At 39.3% G+C, this 17,400-nt stretch overlaps 2 protein-coding genes and 1 pseudogene across 5 annotated transcripts; all 3 read left to right on the forward strand.

The window, feature by feature from the left end:
• The first annotated feature begins 318 nt into the window (after positions 1-318).
• Positions 319-7,020, forward strand: LOC106923299 (hepatic lectin-like). 2 transcript variants are annotated; one of them, XM_088010506.1, is made up of 8 exons: positions 319-420; positions 778-860; positions 4,605-4,706; positions 4,841-4,918; positions 5,965-6,015; positions 6,213-6,364; positions 6,455-6,579; positions 6,651-7,020. In XM_088010506.1, the coding sequence occupies exons 2-8, from the start codon at positions 833-835 to the stop codon at positions 6,856-6,858; spliced, it is 744 nt and encodes a 247-aa protein (XP_087866632.1). In that variant the 5' UTR covers positions 319-420; positions 778-832; the 3' UTR covers positions 6,859-7,020. The 2 variants fall into 2 exon arrangements, with proteins under 2 accessions (XP_087866632.1, XP_014851748.2); XM_014996262.2 differs by lacking the exons at positions 319-420; positions 778-860 and adding exons at positions 4,118-4,138; positions 4,474-4,526.
• A 1,499-nt stretch (positions 7,021-8,519) lies between these two features.
• Positions 8,520-10,410, forward strand: LOC148156599 (C-type lectin domain family 4 member E-like; annotated as a pseudogene). Its single transcript, XR_015764583.1, has 4 exons — positions 8,520-8,709; positions 9,088-9,341; positions 9,434-9,558; positions 9,641-10,410. The product of XR_015764583.1 is annotated as a C-type lectin domain family 4 member E-like (transcript).
• Positions 10,411-10,978: 568 nt separating this feature from the next.
• Positions 10,979-15,387, forward strand: LOC148156600 (hepatic lectin-like). 2 transcript variants are annotated; one of them, XM_088010509.1, is made up of 8 exons: positions 10,979-11,109; positions 11,250-11,354; positions 13,202-13,303; positions 13,446-13,523; positions 13,771-13,875; positions 14,065-14,216; positions 14,309-14,433; positions 14,514-15,387. In XM_088010509.1, exons 2-8 carry the CDS (start codon positions 11,264-11,266, stop codon positions 14,686-14,688), a joined length of 828 nt encoding a protein of 275 aa, XP_087866635.1. In that variant the 5' UTR covers positions 10,979-11,109; positions 11,250-11,263; the 3' UTR covers positions 14,689-15,387. The 2 variants fall into 2 exon arrangements, with proteins under 2 accessions (XP_087866635.1, XP_087866636.1); XM_088010510.1 differs by lacking the exon at positions 13,771-13,875 and having other exon boundaries at positions 10,980-11,109.
• The last annotated feature ends 2,013 nt before the right edge of the window (positions 15,388-17,400 follow it).

Below are 17,400 nucleotides of genomic sequence, written 5' to 3' on the forward strand. Positions count from 1 at the left end.
TAACTTAAAATAAAATGCATAAATATATTAGGGACATTAATTAAGGGACAATGATTTTTATTTTTTATTTTGCTGTTTACCAACAACACTAAGACCTGCAGCGTAACGTGAGATTAATGATAAACGATCACCAATGGATCAGAGCAGCAGCCTGCAGACGATAGATGGAAATAAATATGACTGGAAATTATAATAAAATAAAGAGAAATGTCATATTTGATTAAATGAGTAGAGAAATTAAATAGTTTATGTTGTTTAAAAATACTGAGAGTTAGACAGAATAATGAGGAAGTGGCAGCAGATGAAGACTCCTCCTCTTCATCAGGTCAATCAGGAAGTTTCTTTAACATAAAGTCATGAAACATGAAGCCGACGCTGCGACAGAAGAACTGAAACGTCAACAGAGGAGGGAGGCTGGAGGTGAGTTCAGATGATTTTCTGTTTCATTCAATCAAAATATTGGAAATTTATTCAATATTTTTAAATATTCCCACTTTTGGTTGATTTGTTTTTGGTATTTTAAAACAAAGTAACAATGAAATGGAAAAAAAACAACATGAAATTTGTGATAATAACTGAATAAATACTAACGATCTTCTTTCTGGATTATTATGCTTCTTAAATACTAGTACGGCTCTACAGATGTGAATATTGTGTAAAAGTTAAATATTTCTTACCATTCATCTCAGGAAGTGAAATATTCAGAGCCGTTGTTTCTCGTCATATTGATGACCGTAGCTTGGAGATTTAAAAATGTAATTATCTGTTTCCATGAAGGTGAACTTCTACAGGAAACATCAGCTGTGCCTGTTTTGTCCTCAGTTTCCTCATCATGAGATCCTCACAGAGACAAACAGAAGGTAAGAACATTAATGTTGAGGTAAACCAGCAGGAAGTGATGAAGAAGCTGCAGTCAGAGCTGAGAGGTCTTCATCAGATAAACAGGCTGAACACAAACTGCTTTTTAGACGTTTAACATCCGAACTGGAGGAAAACAGAAACAAATCAAAGACACTTTAACTGTTGAGTTAAACAGACGGATATGAAATCACAAACAGAGGAAAGAAGAAAGTTAAACAAGTAAAATAATAGAGACGCCAAATAGAGGAAGAGTCGAATTTCTGAAGAACTGAACTGAAGAACTTCTTGTTTTCTTGTTTAAGTTCTTACAGTTTGCATCATGAACCACATAACAGTTCAGTTCAGTTTATGAACCAATTCGTTCATAAACTGTGTATTCGTTACCAAAAAGTGCACCAAGTTCAGTTCATCATCCAAATTAGATTAAAAAGTTTCCATGTCAGGAAACCCAGCAGATTTCATCGAGTCGCCGACTTGCAGCGTTCTCTCCTCCTGGACGAAGCGGAGAACATGAGTCATGATAATCAGGCCTCAAGTTTAACATGTTAGTGTTTGGTAATTCAGCCTGGCATCAAACCAGCATCAAGACGATGTTTCATCTGAACTGGTTACACAAACCTGATTTCATCATGTTCCTCCTCTGGGTCACTTACAGCAGGACAAATGGACTCAAAGTCAGAGTTTCAACACATTTCTAACCTGAGGACAAAAACATTTAACAGACTTAAAGATGCAGAATCAAAGGTTACTGACTGTGAATAACAAGCAGATTTATATGTTTTCAGCTGACTTTTTGTATTGGATTATCTGTCAGGATATATGTGAGTATCAGTGTTTTTGGTGTGCAAGTGTGTGATTTTAAAAGACCTTCACTGGAGATGAGCTCCACCTGTTGCTGCCTACACACCTGTTAGTAATTAGAGGTCTTCGTTTGGCTGCCATGCTTAAGCTGCTGACAAACGACTGTCCATTGTCTTATGCTAACTATTCTAGTAGAGCCAACTGACCCTGCTACGATTTTTATCCGTCTCATCCATTCCTGGTCTTGCCTCTGGTGTCTTTCCTTTCTTAGAAGACACACAAAATGAAGATATGGGTAAACTCAAAGATAATCCTGGTATTGATTTTGATCAAACTGAAGATTGTGTAAGAATGTCACAGGAGGAATGAGTGGGAAAAAAAACGGTAAAGATTTCAAAGACCAAGTTCAACTCCCTATGAATAGATTCAGTGACGATGCTGTGAAAATGAATAACAGGCAGAGTCGGCAGGTAACCTTATTTACTTTGCCTCGTACACAACCAGGTTTGAGTTTTGTTGTAAATAAGCCATTGCAGCCCTTCAGAGCCAGCTGTGGAGTACTGGACTACTGTGAAACATGCTCTGAGATAACTGAAGCAAACAGGAAACTTTAGTGTTTGTAGTGTTTGACGTTCCAATGTTTGCCATGATCTGATCAATAAGCCAGTAAACAGAAATCATATTTCCTGTTGGGTAGTTTATGAGCTGCATCAGAGAACATCATATCTCTGGGCTGAGTGTCTTCCTGCTCCTGGTATCTGTCCACTTCAAGTTCATGTACAGGCTCACAGGTTTGTTTTAGGCACTAAAAGTTCCCTGGCTCTAATGCTCAAATCAACTAGTTACTGATTTTAGACATTTCATAGGAAATTTTATAACGTCCTCCTCCACTCTAATTTTCTTTTAGATTATGTAAATGGTCTTATCGTTTGGTCATGTGACCTCACATAGACCTCTACAGTGTCGTTAACCGGTATAATAGAGACTCAGGACCAATCTGAAGGACCATCTATAAAAATGTTATGGTCCAGTGAAACCAGAACATTTGTGCTGGTTATGGGAGTTTATATCTCCGGTAATCAGAGTCTCTTACACCGGAGTGAAAGTTTTCAGGAACATCTCCCACAGAGGTGTGAAGTACTCTGCTGGTGTAAAAGCGCAAATGCAGGGTTTGTTCGATGGGTAGACAACAGCAAGAACAATGGTGGGTCGCATGTACTCTGTTGTCCCACTTACACCAGTTACATTTAGCACAACTTCTGATCAGTATAAATATATTGGCTCATTGCAGATGGACTACTGTTTTCTGAAAGAGGTGGAAGCTAAGGGTCAAAAGCATTTGCGTGTTTTGACTACATTCTAAAATCACAGCGCCATCTAGTGTCCTGGCATGACAATTACAGCCAATTTAAGGCGTTGTGGCGATGCTGTATAAATGTGGAACTTTTTGGAACAGATATCTGAAAACACCAGTTTCCTGACAGCGGTGTCGTGTAAACGTAGCCTAAGTGTTACGTTCCCAACCCAGAATGAATCAGGATCAAAGCTGTCTGATTTATAAAGACAACCCTCTTTGGCGCTAAGCTATGCAGTGATTTATAAACTAACAGAAGTATTTTAGTCGATTTTCTGAGCTACTGTTGACTGAAGCTGCTTGTGTTGATTCTAGATCTATAACTATAGATCTATAACTCTAGATCTTTCCTCTTTAGGTCTAAAGATAACTCCAGTTTTGTTTCTGGTCAGCTGGAGAAAGTTTTGGCACATTCACACATTGATCTGTTCAGTGATTGGACAGTTTTCGATTTACCTGGTGACATCGTAATGTAGAGCTGTGTCTCATCTGCATAGCTGTGACAATTCATTGTATTTCTTGTTATAACCTGAACTAGCGGGAGCACAAACCTGTTGAATAGAAGACGTCCAAAGATTGGACCTTGAGGGACTCCACATGTGACTTCTGTCCACTCCGAAGTCACAAACAAAACACTTACATGTTCAGTCAGTATGAGCACATCTAGATTGAATAAACTGGATTTGAAATGATCAAACACTGACAATATCAAAAAGTGGATCTGTGGTTCTGTGGTGACCGGTGGGGGATGAGCTCAACTAGAACTTGGGCCTCATGCATCATCGCACCAACTCTGTGTGTACATTAAGAACACAAAAAGATCTCTGAACTAAAACATCAAATATTTACTCTGAAAACAACAAAAAGTCTGAAATTTCAAAAAGAAAACAGACAGCAGGTCCTCATATTATAACAAATAAAAATGGAAATGATTATTAATGTGATGGGAGGTTATTAATGCAGAATCTGTTTAAGCTCTAATGAAATAAAAACAGAAGCATTTGGGAGGAGGCTGCAGATGAAGGAGATCTTTAATCAAGATCAACAGGAAGTTTCATTAGATATGAAGCATGAAGATGTTCTGAAAAACGTCATTCTGTTCCGGACAGAGACACATTCATGGTGAGTTTTAACTTTTCTAACTAACGAATGCACAAAGATACAAAACTTTGTCACTATATGAAATAAGCTCAGATTTAAGTATAAAACATTTGATAAAATATGCAGCCTTTTTAACTCTGAAGGATATTTTATTGACCAAATGAGTGAAAAAAGACGAGAATAAAACTCGTTCCGCTGTTTTAGCTTTACTGAAAACTTCCTGGAGACGCGCAAAACATTCACATTCATCAATCATTTGTAATAAATCCACTAACCTTTTGAAATGAACTGTGATCAGAGGTGAAATAATAAAATTAATAATAATAAAATGTAAAAACAATGTTTTTGGTTCTCAGATAGTTGAACAGAAGCGTCTGCATGATGAGCCGAACACAAAACGGTGAAGAAGGTCCGAACATCAGATCAGGTGTTAGTTTCTGAGTCCGTCTCCAGGTTCTGATCCGGTTCTGCTCTAAATGCTCCTCAGGTGAAAACCCAAGCAGAACCTCCAAGCTGCCAGCAGGGGGAGTAGTTCTGCTGGTTCTGGTCGGTCTGCTGGCTGCTGCTGTTTTTGTCATCTTCAGACTCTGTGAGTTCATCCTGATGGATCATTTTTCCACTGACTTTAATTCTGAAGGTCAAAACAGAAACTAGATGATCTGTATGAAGATCTTCACCCTGAATGAATGTTGTCTTCAGCTGTTTTCTTGTTTTTTCCTTCAGCGTTTGTCATGCTGGAGACCAGAGAAAGCTTCCAAACCCTGAAAGAGGAGATTGAAGCTCTGGGGGAAAGAATCTCAGGTGAGACTGTTGGGTTGAAGGATGTCCACAAGGTTCAGGTGACATTCAGACGGTGTTTGGAGAGGAGCTTTCTACTTCGCAATGCATCTCACTTTCTGCTGTCGAAGCAGCCCCAAAATATTTGACTCTCTATCAGAAGCTCTATTCTGGATTTTTATTAACAAGCTTCCTTACATGATCATCCCTGATCGTGACTTCCCATCTTGTCCTGCTCGTTATGGGTACAGTTTCTTTTCTCCGGAAAGCTCCTTTGAGTTCAGGCGTCTCTCCCGAACAATAGATCGGCCATTTTTTCTGTATAGGAGCCGCTTCCCTTCATCCAGCCAGGGTATCTCTGACCAGACAGTTCAAGCTTTAGGTCGCTGGTTATTCCAGGTGTAACATTCCTACATCCACAATAATCCCAGTGATTTACTCCATGCACACACTTGTCTCTGTTCAATTTAATCCAGAATCTTTTGGGGTCCTGTGTGGGCTCAGGAAAATAAAATGAAATTAATTTCTGCTAAAGCTCCACCCCCGTACTAATGATGACGGTCGCCACCATCATCAAATTTATCACCATAGTATCCCAAAACTTTCCAGCATCTTCTACAACAGTGGCAACATTCCAGGCAACCAAAAACATTAAATTCAGCAAAGCCGATTTCCCAGATGATTATTATTTGGGTAATTCAGCAATTTAGCTCCACTAGAGGGCGGAAGTGTCATAGAAAAGAACTGACTGGATTCTGTCTGGGGAAATTCAGAGAATGAGGATACATATAGGCACACATTACTAAGGAAAGCGGACTAATGCAACTTTTTAATTATGTTTATAGATAATTTTTAGATTTTTTATTGGACCAGACTCCACTGCAATGGATCCATTTTATTTGTCTCTGCATGTCCACACTTATTATATTATAAACATGTAATTAATAAAAGTCGTGTTACATGTTAGATTGTTGGAACATTAGTTATACATTTGATGTTTGTTCATCAGTTCAACTTTAGAAGAAGAAAATGACTGACTGAGGTCAAAACTGTTTTTATTTCTCTAACAGAGCTAATGTCGACTCAGCAGTCATCATGTCCTCCACCTCCTGAAGCAAAAAGTAAGTCCATGATCTGATCTTTGTCTCATTTCTGTCCTCTAATGATGTTAAAGAGACATTGATGGACTGACAGAGACAGGAAGTTAGATTGTAGCTGCAGGACAGAAGACGCCTCCTGCTGTCTCCAAACCACACAAACATCTACAGAGATTTATTCCTCCTGGTTCACTGAAGGCTTTGTTCTGATCTGTTTGAAGGTCAAAGAGATTTGGTGAGAAGACCCGAATGGGAGAAATATCAAGGAAGCCTTTATTATTTCTCCATCCAGATGTCTTCTTGGAATAAGAGCAGACGATCCTGCCAATATCATAGAGCCGACCTGGTGAAGATCGACAGCAGAGAGGAGCAGGTATGAAACTCTGCTGCAGGTTCAGCTTCTCTCTGATTCATGTTTCTTCATCGCAACACAAATTCATTTTGATCAACTTCTCCTGTTCAGGTGTTCCTGGAGAGCAGACTGAGAGGCTTGATGGAGAACCAATATGACAAGTTCTGGATCGGACTGACGGACTCAGAGGAAGAAGGGAAATGGCTCTGGGTGGACGGATCTCCTCTGAATAAAAGGTTTGGAAACATTTTGATCTTTATCAAAACTCAAATTCTTCTCCTGAACTTTGCTGCTCTTTGTCTCTCAGTTTAAGTTTTTGGATGTCCTGGGAGCCTGATGACTGGAAGGTGACGTACTCAGCTGGAGAGGACTGTGCAGCGATTGGGATCAAAGAAGCAGCTGATGATCTGATACGTTGGTTTGATCAGTTCTGTAGTCTTGCTCGGAGAAGCATCTGTGAGAAACCAGCAGACCTCCCTAAGCCAGCGGAGAGGCTCCGTGACACGCAGCGTTAGATGCAGCTGGAATCATTTATAAAATCTCTTCAAAATATGTTTTTTTAGAACAAACCCTTCTGTCCTTTCAGAATCTAATCTGACCTTTATTCTTCCTCTTCCTCATCATCAGCTCCTAAAACAACTTGGCCGAATAAAACAGAAGCAATTTCAAACCTTAAACTCTCCTTTGCTCCTTTTTTCCCCACACCTTCAACCAATTTTAAGGGATTTTTACTCATTATTTAAAATGCATACTTTGTTTTTTACTCAGTGTTTCAGCTACAAAATCCGACACTGTTTTAACTTCAGCAGTGATTTAGGCTGTTATTTCAGGAGGTGGGAATAACAAAGTTCCTGCAGTGTGAAAATATTCAAAACAAACTTAAAGACCAACGAGGGCAGCGCATCCACATCTGCATTTCTCAGGGTAATAAAACTTTAGTAAAGCCAATTTAAATAGAAAGATGTACAGTACATGACATTATTACACAGAATAGTTTGTTTGTTTTTATCTAATAGAAATAAAAATAACTCAATAGGAAGATTATTCAGTATAAAGCTGTGAAAGATGAAGGTGAAGATATTCTATCTGAAAGGCGCAAAGAGGAAGACAGCAAAACATTTTTGGTAACACTTTATTTAAAGGGGTGTGCATTAAAGGGGCGTGCATAAGACAGACATGACGCCGTCATAAACATGACATAACACCTGTCATGAACATAAACAAGTCTCTATGAATGTTTATGACTGTTGTCATGAAGTGTCATTCGGTAAATGATGACACTTTTAATGCAAAGTTGCTCTAAAAGTTCATTAAAAGTGCCAACTTTGCATGATTTTGTAAATTATGATAATTTAATGCAAAGCTGAAGCAAATCTGCTCTTAAAGTAAACATATATACTCTTGAGGTTTGGCTGTTAAATTTCCCCACACCAGGAACATTGAGCTCTGCAGACAGAAACAGCATTGGAAATATCTTCATATCCCTGAGATGTTTAATCAAGTTACAAACACAAACTAAAAGTTGTTTTTCTGGTCCTCCACATAAAATTCACTGGAAGTGAAAGAAAATGGATAAACTGCAAAAATAGAAAATCGTATTAGTTTTTGAGTCTAACTACAGATTCTCCAGTTGGATTTATGTCTGGACTTTGACTAGACCATTCTAAACCATCCATTGTGTCTCTGGCTGGATGTTAACGGTGGTTGTTCTGCTGGAAGGTGAACTTCCTCTCAGGTCTTGCAGCCAAAAAATATTCTTGTTCTTCTACTAATTAATAGAACTGAACACCTGGGACCCATGAGGTTCTGGTCACAGACAGTGAATCTGCCTCCAGACACAACTTCACATGTAGTGAAGCTGAAAAAGAAACAAAGTGTGTAAACCATTAGCTATGGGACTGGTTTCTTCAGGGTTCATGATGGATCAACAAATCTTCTGCTCTTCAGGTTTGGACTTGATCTCAGATACTTCTGAGTAAACTAGTTCATTTAAAACCTTCTGAAACTCGTTGTCATGGTAATGACAAAAGGTTTCCATTGGCCGGTTGGATCAATCAGAACAACCAGGAATCCTCAGACTGATTTATTGACAGAAAACTGGAAAAACAAAATTTTATTCAATAAACACCAAAAATATCCAATCTATAAATATTAAATTAGTCTGATTTTATTAAAAATGTTTTCCTGGTTAAAATGCAGATGTTGCATCATTAACACTAACTTGTCTTTCTGCAGTCGTTCAAACTGTTCAGCAAACATCCAACAGTCTGGCTCCAGCAGGAGGTCAAAGGTCACCCCAGAGCGTCTGGTTCTGCTGGGTCTCGTTGTTCTGTTGGCAGCGGCTCTCGTGGCTCATGGAGTCGCCTGTGAGTTTCATGTTTTACTTCAACCAGCAGGTTTTATCTCTGTCAGTCATTTTCCTGGCAGATGAACTCTGACCCCATGATGACCTCTGGTGCCTCTGAGGTCATTTACATGATGCTTGGTCCTGTTTCTCCTTCTTCAGTTCATTGGGGTTTGCAGACATTTCTGATCCCAGTACAGACTGCAGATCAGTTTTAGGTCTGTACTTTGACTAGGCCATCTTTTTCAGATACTTTGATGTAGATTTGCTGCCACCAACAACCAGACCTGTTCAATCTTTTTCTGTTACTTCTGTAACTTTCATGATCTTCATGTTGAGAAGAAACATGTAACATAAACATGTTCATAAATACTGACTAACTCAAGGTTTTTTTAATCAGTTATTCAGACCAATCAGACTCTACAAACCCTGAGAGAAGAGAAAGAAACTGAGGAGAAATCTCTCAGGTGAGTTTGAATGTTACCTCAAGGTTCAGACTGTCCCTTCAGATTTTTACATTTAAAAAATCTTCAGATTATTTGCAGAGCGATTAATTATTATTTCTCCACCAGTAAATCCTCCTGAACTGACAGCAGACGTTCCTGCACTGATCTGGGATCAGACCTGGTGAAGATCGACAGCAGAGAGGAGCAGGTATGAAACTCTGCTGCAGGTTCAGCTTCTCTCTGGTTTCATCTCAGCTCAGAGAAATCTAACAGTCATTTTCATCAACTTCTCCTGTTCAGATGTTCCTGGAGAGCAGACTGAGAGGCTTGATGGAGGATGATCATGATAAGTTCTGGATCGGACTGACGGACTCAGTGGAAGAAGGCAGATGGTTCTGGGTGGACGGATCAGCTCTGGATCAAAGGTTTGGTAGAAGCAAAAATATTTTTAGGATTATTTCCAGAAACCAAGTCACAGATTTTATTTTTCCTATTTCTGTTCTTCAGTTTGAGCTTTTGGAGTCAGAAGGAGCCTGATGGCTGGAAAAATGAGAATCCAGCTGGAGAAGACTGTGTGAGGATGGGAGAGAGAGGAGGAAGTCAGGATCTGAAGTGTTGGTTTGATAAATCCTGTAATGTTAATCAGAAAAGTATCTGTGAGAAACCAGCAGCAGGTCATCCATGTGTCTGAAGTTCAGTTCAGTTTATAAAACAATCTGAGAACAGAACCAAAATCCTGCAGAGATTCTGGTTCTATAAACATTTAAACTTTCCTCCAGACGTGTTGAAACATCAAATTCTCCTTTTTAATGATTATTTCTATCAGCTTTAGTTATTTTCTGATCTGCAGCAGCAGCAGACCACCAAGAGAAAAACTCAGAAGCTCTGAGTTACAAACGGGAACCTGGAAGAACCTGCAGCAGAACTTTTCCATCAGAGTTAAACAGAGGATTTATTTCTGCTTCACATTTCAGAGTTACAACTTGAAGGACAAACTGGTTCATGTTATTCAGATCAGTTCATGTTCACAGTTCACCTGCTGAACATCTAGAACTGAATCTCCCAACATAAAGTAGTTCCTGTTGCTTCATCAGTTTATCTCATGTGTAAATCTTTGCATGGTGTCATGGATGATGGTTTCTGCAGCAGGACTCATCATGTTTCCATGTAGAAAATGAAGATCAGATCCACCATCAGAGCTCCAGCTTTCATGTTATCAGCCTAAAGCAGCAGCTGCTCATGTCAGGATTATAAATAAACTTATTAACTACATGAAACTGAACTCTGTCTGGTTTATACGTCCAGTGGGAGGGAGGGATGGCTTTAAGCTGTTTTATGTTTATTGATCATAATGACAAAAATAAAAATGATCTGATCAAAACCTCCAGATTGGATGGAAACAGAAACAATGTTCAAAATGAAGAAAACCCTGAAAGAGGAGCAGGAAGAAGCTGCAGTTCGGAACCAAAATGTTTCTCAGTTTCTGCTTGAAGGTGTCAGATGATCTCATTGGTTCCTCGTGTTAACTATAGATTTTAGTTTGCAGAGTGGGATCCTAGTTGGACGGAGCAGAAACATCTGCTGCACATTAATAAAATCTAACTGTGTCTGCAGAAAGTAAAGACTGAACATTTCTTACATGTTGGTCTCAGATGATGAGATGAGCTCAGTCAACATTCAGGACATTTAATGTTAAAAACCTCAAACTTCACACCTGAATCTAACTGGAACTGTTTACTGTCAGAGAAGCAATAAGAGGAACTTCAACAGATATAGATCGAGTCATGTTGAGAGGAAGAAGTTTATTAAGCATCTTTATTCTGTTTCAACATTTACATAAAGAGGAAAGAAGCAGGCTTTGAGAACAGCTTAAAGTCTCTTCCTCCTTTAAGCTCAACAGGAAGTTCCTTCACCACTAAGCTGATTGACAGACCTTCTGTCTGAAATGTGCACAGAGGAGAGACGACACACTGATGGTGAGTTTAGATCACATTTTTATTCAACAAACACAAAGAGAATCTGCAGTACTTATTTTTTGCACTTCTGAGTTTAAAGGAAAAGATAAAATGACTTTATTTCCTCCGTATTTCTGACCTGTCTCTGTGTTTGTCCTCAGAGTGAAGCGTCTCCATGATGAGACGTCCTCACAGCGATGAAGAGCTGAAGATGAAGAGTCTGGAGGTAAATCAGCAGGAAGGAGATGAAGGACCTGCAGTCAGAGGTGAGTCCTCTTCATCAGACAAACAGCAACCAGACTGAACACAAACTGATTCTTTAGACAACATGAATAAATCAGGAACTCAGGAATCTGAGAGGAAACTGTAGATAAACCGCTGCTGATGTTCAAGACTAGAAATATTTCCACAGACTTTTTTCAGTCACTGATTTCTGAGCTAAAAACTTCTCCAGAGTTACCTGAAATTTACTCACACCTGAGATTCTAAATGTCTGTGACATCTTAGAGTGTAAAATGATCTCTGAGACCTGAGCTGGGAACCACGGAGTCCCTCAGGGGTCTGTGCTCGGCCCTTTGCTGTTTTCTCTCTATCTGCTGCTTCTTGGTATTCTCCATGTTCTTAATGTAGAATACTTTACTGCTACATGCCATCAGCACTGTTATGCTGATGACATGCAGCTGTATGTTCCAATTAACCGTTGGAACCAGTGTAGACCTGACTATTAATAATGTCCTACTTCTCAACGCTGAAAGGGCAGATCTGTATACTGAACTTCAGAAATGTCACTATTTATCTCAACCCTCCATCATGAAACTTGCAGACTATGTCTATCTATCTGCTATTGATCAGAAAGCCACAGGGTGGAGGTGTTGAATGGATGGGAGATGAGAGAGGATAAAGTCTGTGGCTTCAATGTACATGAATGATGTCTAAACATAACTACACCAAAATGTTCTGGTGCTGCTGTCACCTCTATGAAAAGGCAGGAGGACTCCTGCAGAGTTTGATCACCAGTAGCTAATCATGGGCTTCGTTCTATGAAATTAGGGCTGTAGACGTTAACGCCTTCACTCTGACTGAAAATAATCCTTGAGGTTTTCCGGCTCTTAGTCCTATTATTGCTGATTTTTAGCAGAAAGCCATTAGCAGGAACAGATGACCTCACTTCCAGTTTTCTACTTCCATGTCTATGTCCACTTCACTTATATAAATATATAAGTATATTTATATAAATATAAATTTTATATAATATATAAAATATTTCGTTTTTTTTTTTTTTCTGTTGAGCCACTGCTCCAGTTTGGGGGTGACTGCCCCGAGGGCCCCGATGACCACAGGCACCACTGTGGTCTTCACCTTCCAGGCCTTCTCCAGTTTCACTTGGTATTGCTACATCCACCACAACGGCTTTCCTCTGTTCTTTATCCACCACCACAATGTCCAGTTGGTTCGCCATTACATCTTGTCTGTATCTGAAAGTCCCACAGGACAAGCGGTTTGCAGTTGGCTTCAAGGGTGGTTTTCCACAGCCCTGGGGCAAACTTAATGGGGGTTTGCAAAGAGGGGCTACATTCTTTGCACTAGGGTTACTTGAGTAGTAGCATTCCAACAGATCCAGGTTTTCATCTCTCGCCCATTTCCATCTTGTTCCAGTAGCCCATTTGTCATCAAGGTGCCGGGCGACGTCTGAGCCGGCATGTTACTCTTATCAATGTCTCTCATGGTATGAGGGAGGCTATATAGCTCCAAGGGTCTTGCCTAAGGACCCACACTGCATAGCTCAATTTCACTGTTGTAGCTGTTTGCCCCAGCCTGGATTCAAACCCTGGTCTCCCGGGTGGAAGACTGGTGACTTACCCATTGAGCTATACAGTCACATTTTTTTATTTTTGTTTTTTTTGTTGTTTTTGTTTTTTTTAACAAACCATCACAGTGGCTGTTTAGGAGTCAAAATTTGCAGACAATGAAAAAGCCTCTTAGTTGTTAAATAAGACGTATAAAATCAACTTTAATGGAAAACAAAGAAACTCAGTGATTTTAATTAGATCAGATGTTGGTTTCTGAGTCCGTCTCCAGGTTCTGATCCGGTTCTGCTCTAAATGCTCCTCAGGTGAAAACCCAAGCAGAACCTCCAAGCTGCCAGCAGGGGGAGTAGTTCTGCTGGTTCTGGTCGGTCTGCTGGCTGCTGCTCTCATCGTCATCGTCAGACTCTGTGAGTTCATCCTGATGATGGTTTATTCTTACTGGACTTTCTTACTGGTCCATCAGCTGATGGAAACATTAAACATGGAGTTTAATGTTAACACAATCACATTTTTTTAGCTTCACTGAGTGTTGCTGTTTTCTCCAATCAGCTTTTGATAAAATACGAACCAATCAGACTCTCCAGACCCTGAAAGAGGAGAATGAAGCTCTGAGGAGAAACATGTCAGGTGAGACGATCAGAGTTTGAAGTTTCCTCAGGATTCAGTCTGAAAGCCTCATTTAGATCCTTCAGATTAGAAACATTTCAATAAAAAAAAAAACTCTGGATTGTTTGCAAATAGATTAAACTAGTTTCCAATATATGTTAATTGTTTTGTTCTGTCTTAATGTTTAATTTTAATTCTCTTCAACTGTTCTGGACAACCAAACAGAATTCACTCAGAAATTAAAACTTTTATCATCTTTTAAACATAGAAATAAAACCTGGGATTAAAAGTTCTACATCTGCATGTCCAAAACCTCCAACATGTCCAACATGTCCAACATGCCCAACATGTCCTCCACCTCCTGCTGTACAAAGTAAGTCCATGATCTGATCTTTGTCTCACTTCTGTCCTCTAATGATGTTAAAGAGACACTGATGGACTGACAGAGACAGGAAGTTAGATTGTAGCTGCAGGACAGAAGACGCCTCCTGCTGTCTCCAAACCACACAAACATCTACAGAGATTTATTCCTCCTGGTTCACTGAAGGCTTTGTCTTTGAAGGTGAGAGATGTCTGACGCGTGAAGCAGGATGGGAGCCACATGGAGGAAACTGTTATCATTTCAGCAGCATCAGATCCTCCTGGACTGACAGCAGACGTTCCTGCACTGATCTGGGATCAGACCTGGTGAAGATCGACAGCAGAGAGGAGCAGGTATGAAACTCTGCTGCAGGTTCAGCTTCTCCCTGGTTTCATCTCAGCTCAGAGAAATCTAACAGTCATTTTCATCAACTTCTCCGGTTCAGATGTTCCTGGACAACAGACTGAGAGGCTTGATGGTTGGAGATGATGATAAGTTCTGGATCGGACTGACCGACTCAGTGGAAGAAGGCAGATGGTTCTGGGTGGACGGATCAGCTCTGCATCAAAGGTTTGTCTGTAGTGAAAATATTTGTTTATTTCCAGAATCCATGTCATAGTTTTTTTTCTCTTGTTCTGTTAATCTCTTAGTTTGACGTTTTGGAACAACACTGAGCCTGATGACTGGAAAGGAGGAGAAGACTGTGTGAGAATGGGGCATGAAAAAGGATGTCTAGATCTGAGGTGTTGGTGTGATGCATCATGTCATCATATTAACAGATACATCTGTGAGAAAGCAGCAGGAAGTTCATCTCTCTGTGACTGAAGTTCAGTTCAGTTTATAAAACAATCTGAGAACAGAACCAAAATCCTGCAGAGATTCTGGTTCTATAAACATTTAAACTTTCCTCCAGACGTGTTGAAACATCAAATTCTCCTTTTTAATGATTATTTCTATCAGCTTTAGTTATTTTCTGATCTGCAGCAGCAGCAAACCACCAAGAGAAAAACTCAGAAGCTCTGAGTTACAAACAGGAACCTGGAAGAACCTGCAGCAGAACTTTTCCATCAGAGTTAAACAGAGGGTTTATTTCTGCTTCTGGTTCTAACGGGTCTGGATCCTGCATGTGACTCGGGTCAGAACATTTCTGAGGCTCTGCAGCTTCTGATGATCCATCATAGAGAGCAGAACATGTGGAAAACCAGAACATCTCTACTGGTTTGACTGGTTCAGATCCTCCTTAACAGCAGCTAAAACTGAATCAGTTCATGTTCACAGTTCACCTGCTGAACATCTAGAACTGAATCTCCCAACATAAAGTAGTTCCTGTTGCTTCATCAGTTTATCTCATGTGTAAATCTTTGCATGGTGTCATGGATGATGGTTTCTGCAGCAGGACTCATCATGTTTCCATGTAGAAAATGAAGATCAGATCCACCATCAGAGCTCCAGCTTTCATGTTATCAGCCTAAAGCAGCAGCTGCTCATGTCAGGATTATAAATAAACTTATTAACTACATGAAACTGAACTCTGTCTGGTTTATACGTCCAGTGGGAGGGAGGGATGGCTTTAAGCTGTTTTATGTTTATTGATCATAATGACAAAAATAAAAATGATCTGATCAAAACCTCCAGATTGGATGGAAACAGAAACAATGTTCAAAATGAAGAAAACCCTGAAAGAGGAGCAGGAAGAAGCTGCAGTTCGGAACCAAAATGTTTCTCAGTTTCTGCTTGAAGGTGTCAGATGATCTCATTGGTTCCTCGTGTTAACTATAGATTTTAGTTTGCAGAGTGGGATCCTAGTTGGACGGAGCAGAAACATCTGCTGCACATTTATAAAATCTAACTGTGTCTGCAGAAAGTAAAGACTGAACATTTCTTACATGTTGGTCTCAGATGATGAGATGAGCTCAGTCAACATTCAGGACATTTAATGTTAAAAACCTCAAACTTCACACCTGAATCTAACTGGAACTGTTTACTGTCAGAGAAGCAATAAGAGGAACTTAGAATACTCAACAGGAAGTTCCTTCACCACTAAGCTGATTGACAGATCTTCTGTCTGAAATGTGCACAGAGGAGAGACGACACACTTACGACACACACACTTAGATCAAAGGTTAGAGGATAGAAAATATCATCCAAATATGTTTAGAAGAACTTTGAAAATCTGATCAGATTTTTATTCTTCCTCATCATCAATTCCTAAAATAAGGCCGAATAAAACGGAAACAAATTTTAACCTCAAATTCTTCATTGTTTGTTTTGTTTTTTCCAGTATTTAAATCATCTGAGGAGATTTTTCATTCATGATTTAAAATGTTCGTTCTTTATGCTTATAGGTTTTACAAGGTTCCCCTGCGAAAACATATTCAAAACAAACAAAGACCACCAGGGGGCAGCACATCCACGTCCGTGTTTTATCATTTAACATTTGGGAAATTAAACTTTAGTAAAATTAATTGAAGTGGACAGATATATAATCTGATACATTATTATAAACTAGTTAATCTGAAATAAATGAGAATTAAAAGTAAACCAGATTATACATGAACTAAGACTACAATCTTACTTCATGTTTTTACCTGAATCTTTATCATGGTTTAAATAATTTTCATATTAAAGTTTAATTTATTGACATAACCCAAACGATTGCTTTACATTTCTATATTGCTCTGATCTTTCAGCTGGAACGAAGGGCCTCAATCTGGTCTCAACCTGTTTTTCCTGGTCTTGGTGTCGGTTTTGATCTCGTTTGATAAACTGAGTCGAGGTCGGTCCGAGACACAAACGTTTTTGTCAAAATTACAAAAACTGAACTCTCTTATTTTCACTCACAGACACATGACAATATGTCAGAACGTGTGGCTCGATCTCAAAATGTGTGCTGTTACTTTTATTGGTAATTTGACTCATTGTGTGATGTAATTAACCAAAAACCAGGCCTCAAAAGACTTAGCAGAAATAATGGAGCCAGGTCTTAAAAACTCTGAAAATCCACTATTTTGGGAGATTTCTTGTATCAAAGTGTCAGAAACAACATTAAACTTTCAGTTTGTAACTTTGTTAAAAAGCCAAGACTTTATTTTAATACCTCTTATGATTTTTCCACAAGGTTTCAGAGAAAGTTTGGATTCAAACAACAGATAATTGCTGATCAGCTACATGCTGGGGAAGCAGCCAGCAGCTGCATCTCCATTACAAATGTGACCAAAACTTTATCAATATGTGGCTAATGTTAAAAACTCACTGCAGTGTATCCATTAAATTATAAATGTAATTCATTTTCCATGTGAATAAGTTGGTCTCATGATAAGTCATTAGGAATATGCCACACCAGGATCCTCCAGCTACTTCCTGTTGTCTTCTTCGTGGTTTACACCAGTGGAAACATCCGGCTGTTGATCATGTGACTCGTGATTTGAAAAAAGTGTTTCTGTTGTAGTTTTGTGAATACATTTTTATATGCCCACAAAAAAAAACACCTCATCCTGGAGCCAAAACATTTTATCACAAAACGGGAGATTTTTTCAA

Source organism: Poecilia mexicana, unplaced genomic scaffold, assembly GCF_051168715.1.
Source record: "Poecilia mexicana isolate PSO_F unplaced genomic scaffold, ASM5116871v1 scaffold_11, whole genome shotgun sequence".
Classification (NCBI taxonomy): Eukaryota; Metazoa; Chordata; class Actinopteri; order Cyprinodontiformes; family Poeciliidae; genus Poecilia; species Poecilia mexicana.

Bases quoted from the DNA above. Each gene is read 5' to 3' on its own strand.
- LOC106923299 (XM_014996262.2), top strand. From the start codon at position 4,496: ATGATGAGCCGAACACAAAACGGTGAAGAAG. The intron at 4,527-4,604 runs GTCCGAACATCA...AATGCTCCTCAG, and splicing joins AACACAAAACGGTGAAGAAG to GTGAAAACCCAAGCAGAACC. The intron at 4,919-5,964 runs GTGAGACTGTTG...TTTCTCTAACAG, and splicing joins TCTGGGGGAAAGAATCTCAG to AGCTAATGTCGACTCAGCAG.
- LOC148156600 (XM_088010509.1), top strand. From the start codon at position 11,264: ATGATGAGACGTCCTCACAGCGATGAAGAGCTGAAGATGAAGAGTCTG. The intron at 11,355-13,201 runs GTGAGTCCTCTT...AATGCTCCTCAG, and splicing joins TGAAGGACCTGCAGTCAGAG to GTGAAAACCCAAGCAGAACC. The intron at 14,434-14,513 runs GTTTGTCTGTAG...TTAATCTCTTAG, and splicing joins GGATCAGCTCTGCATCAAAG to TTTGACGTTTTGGAACAACA.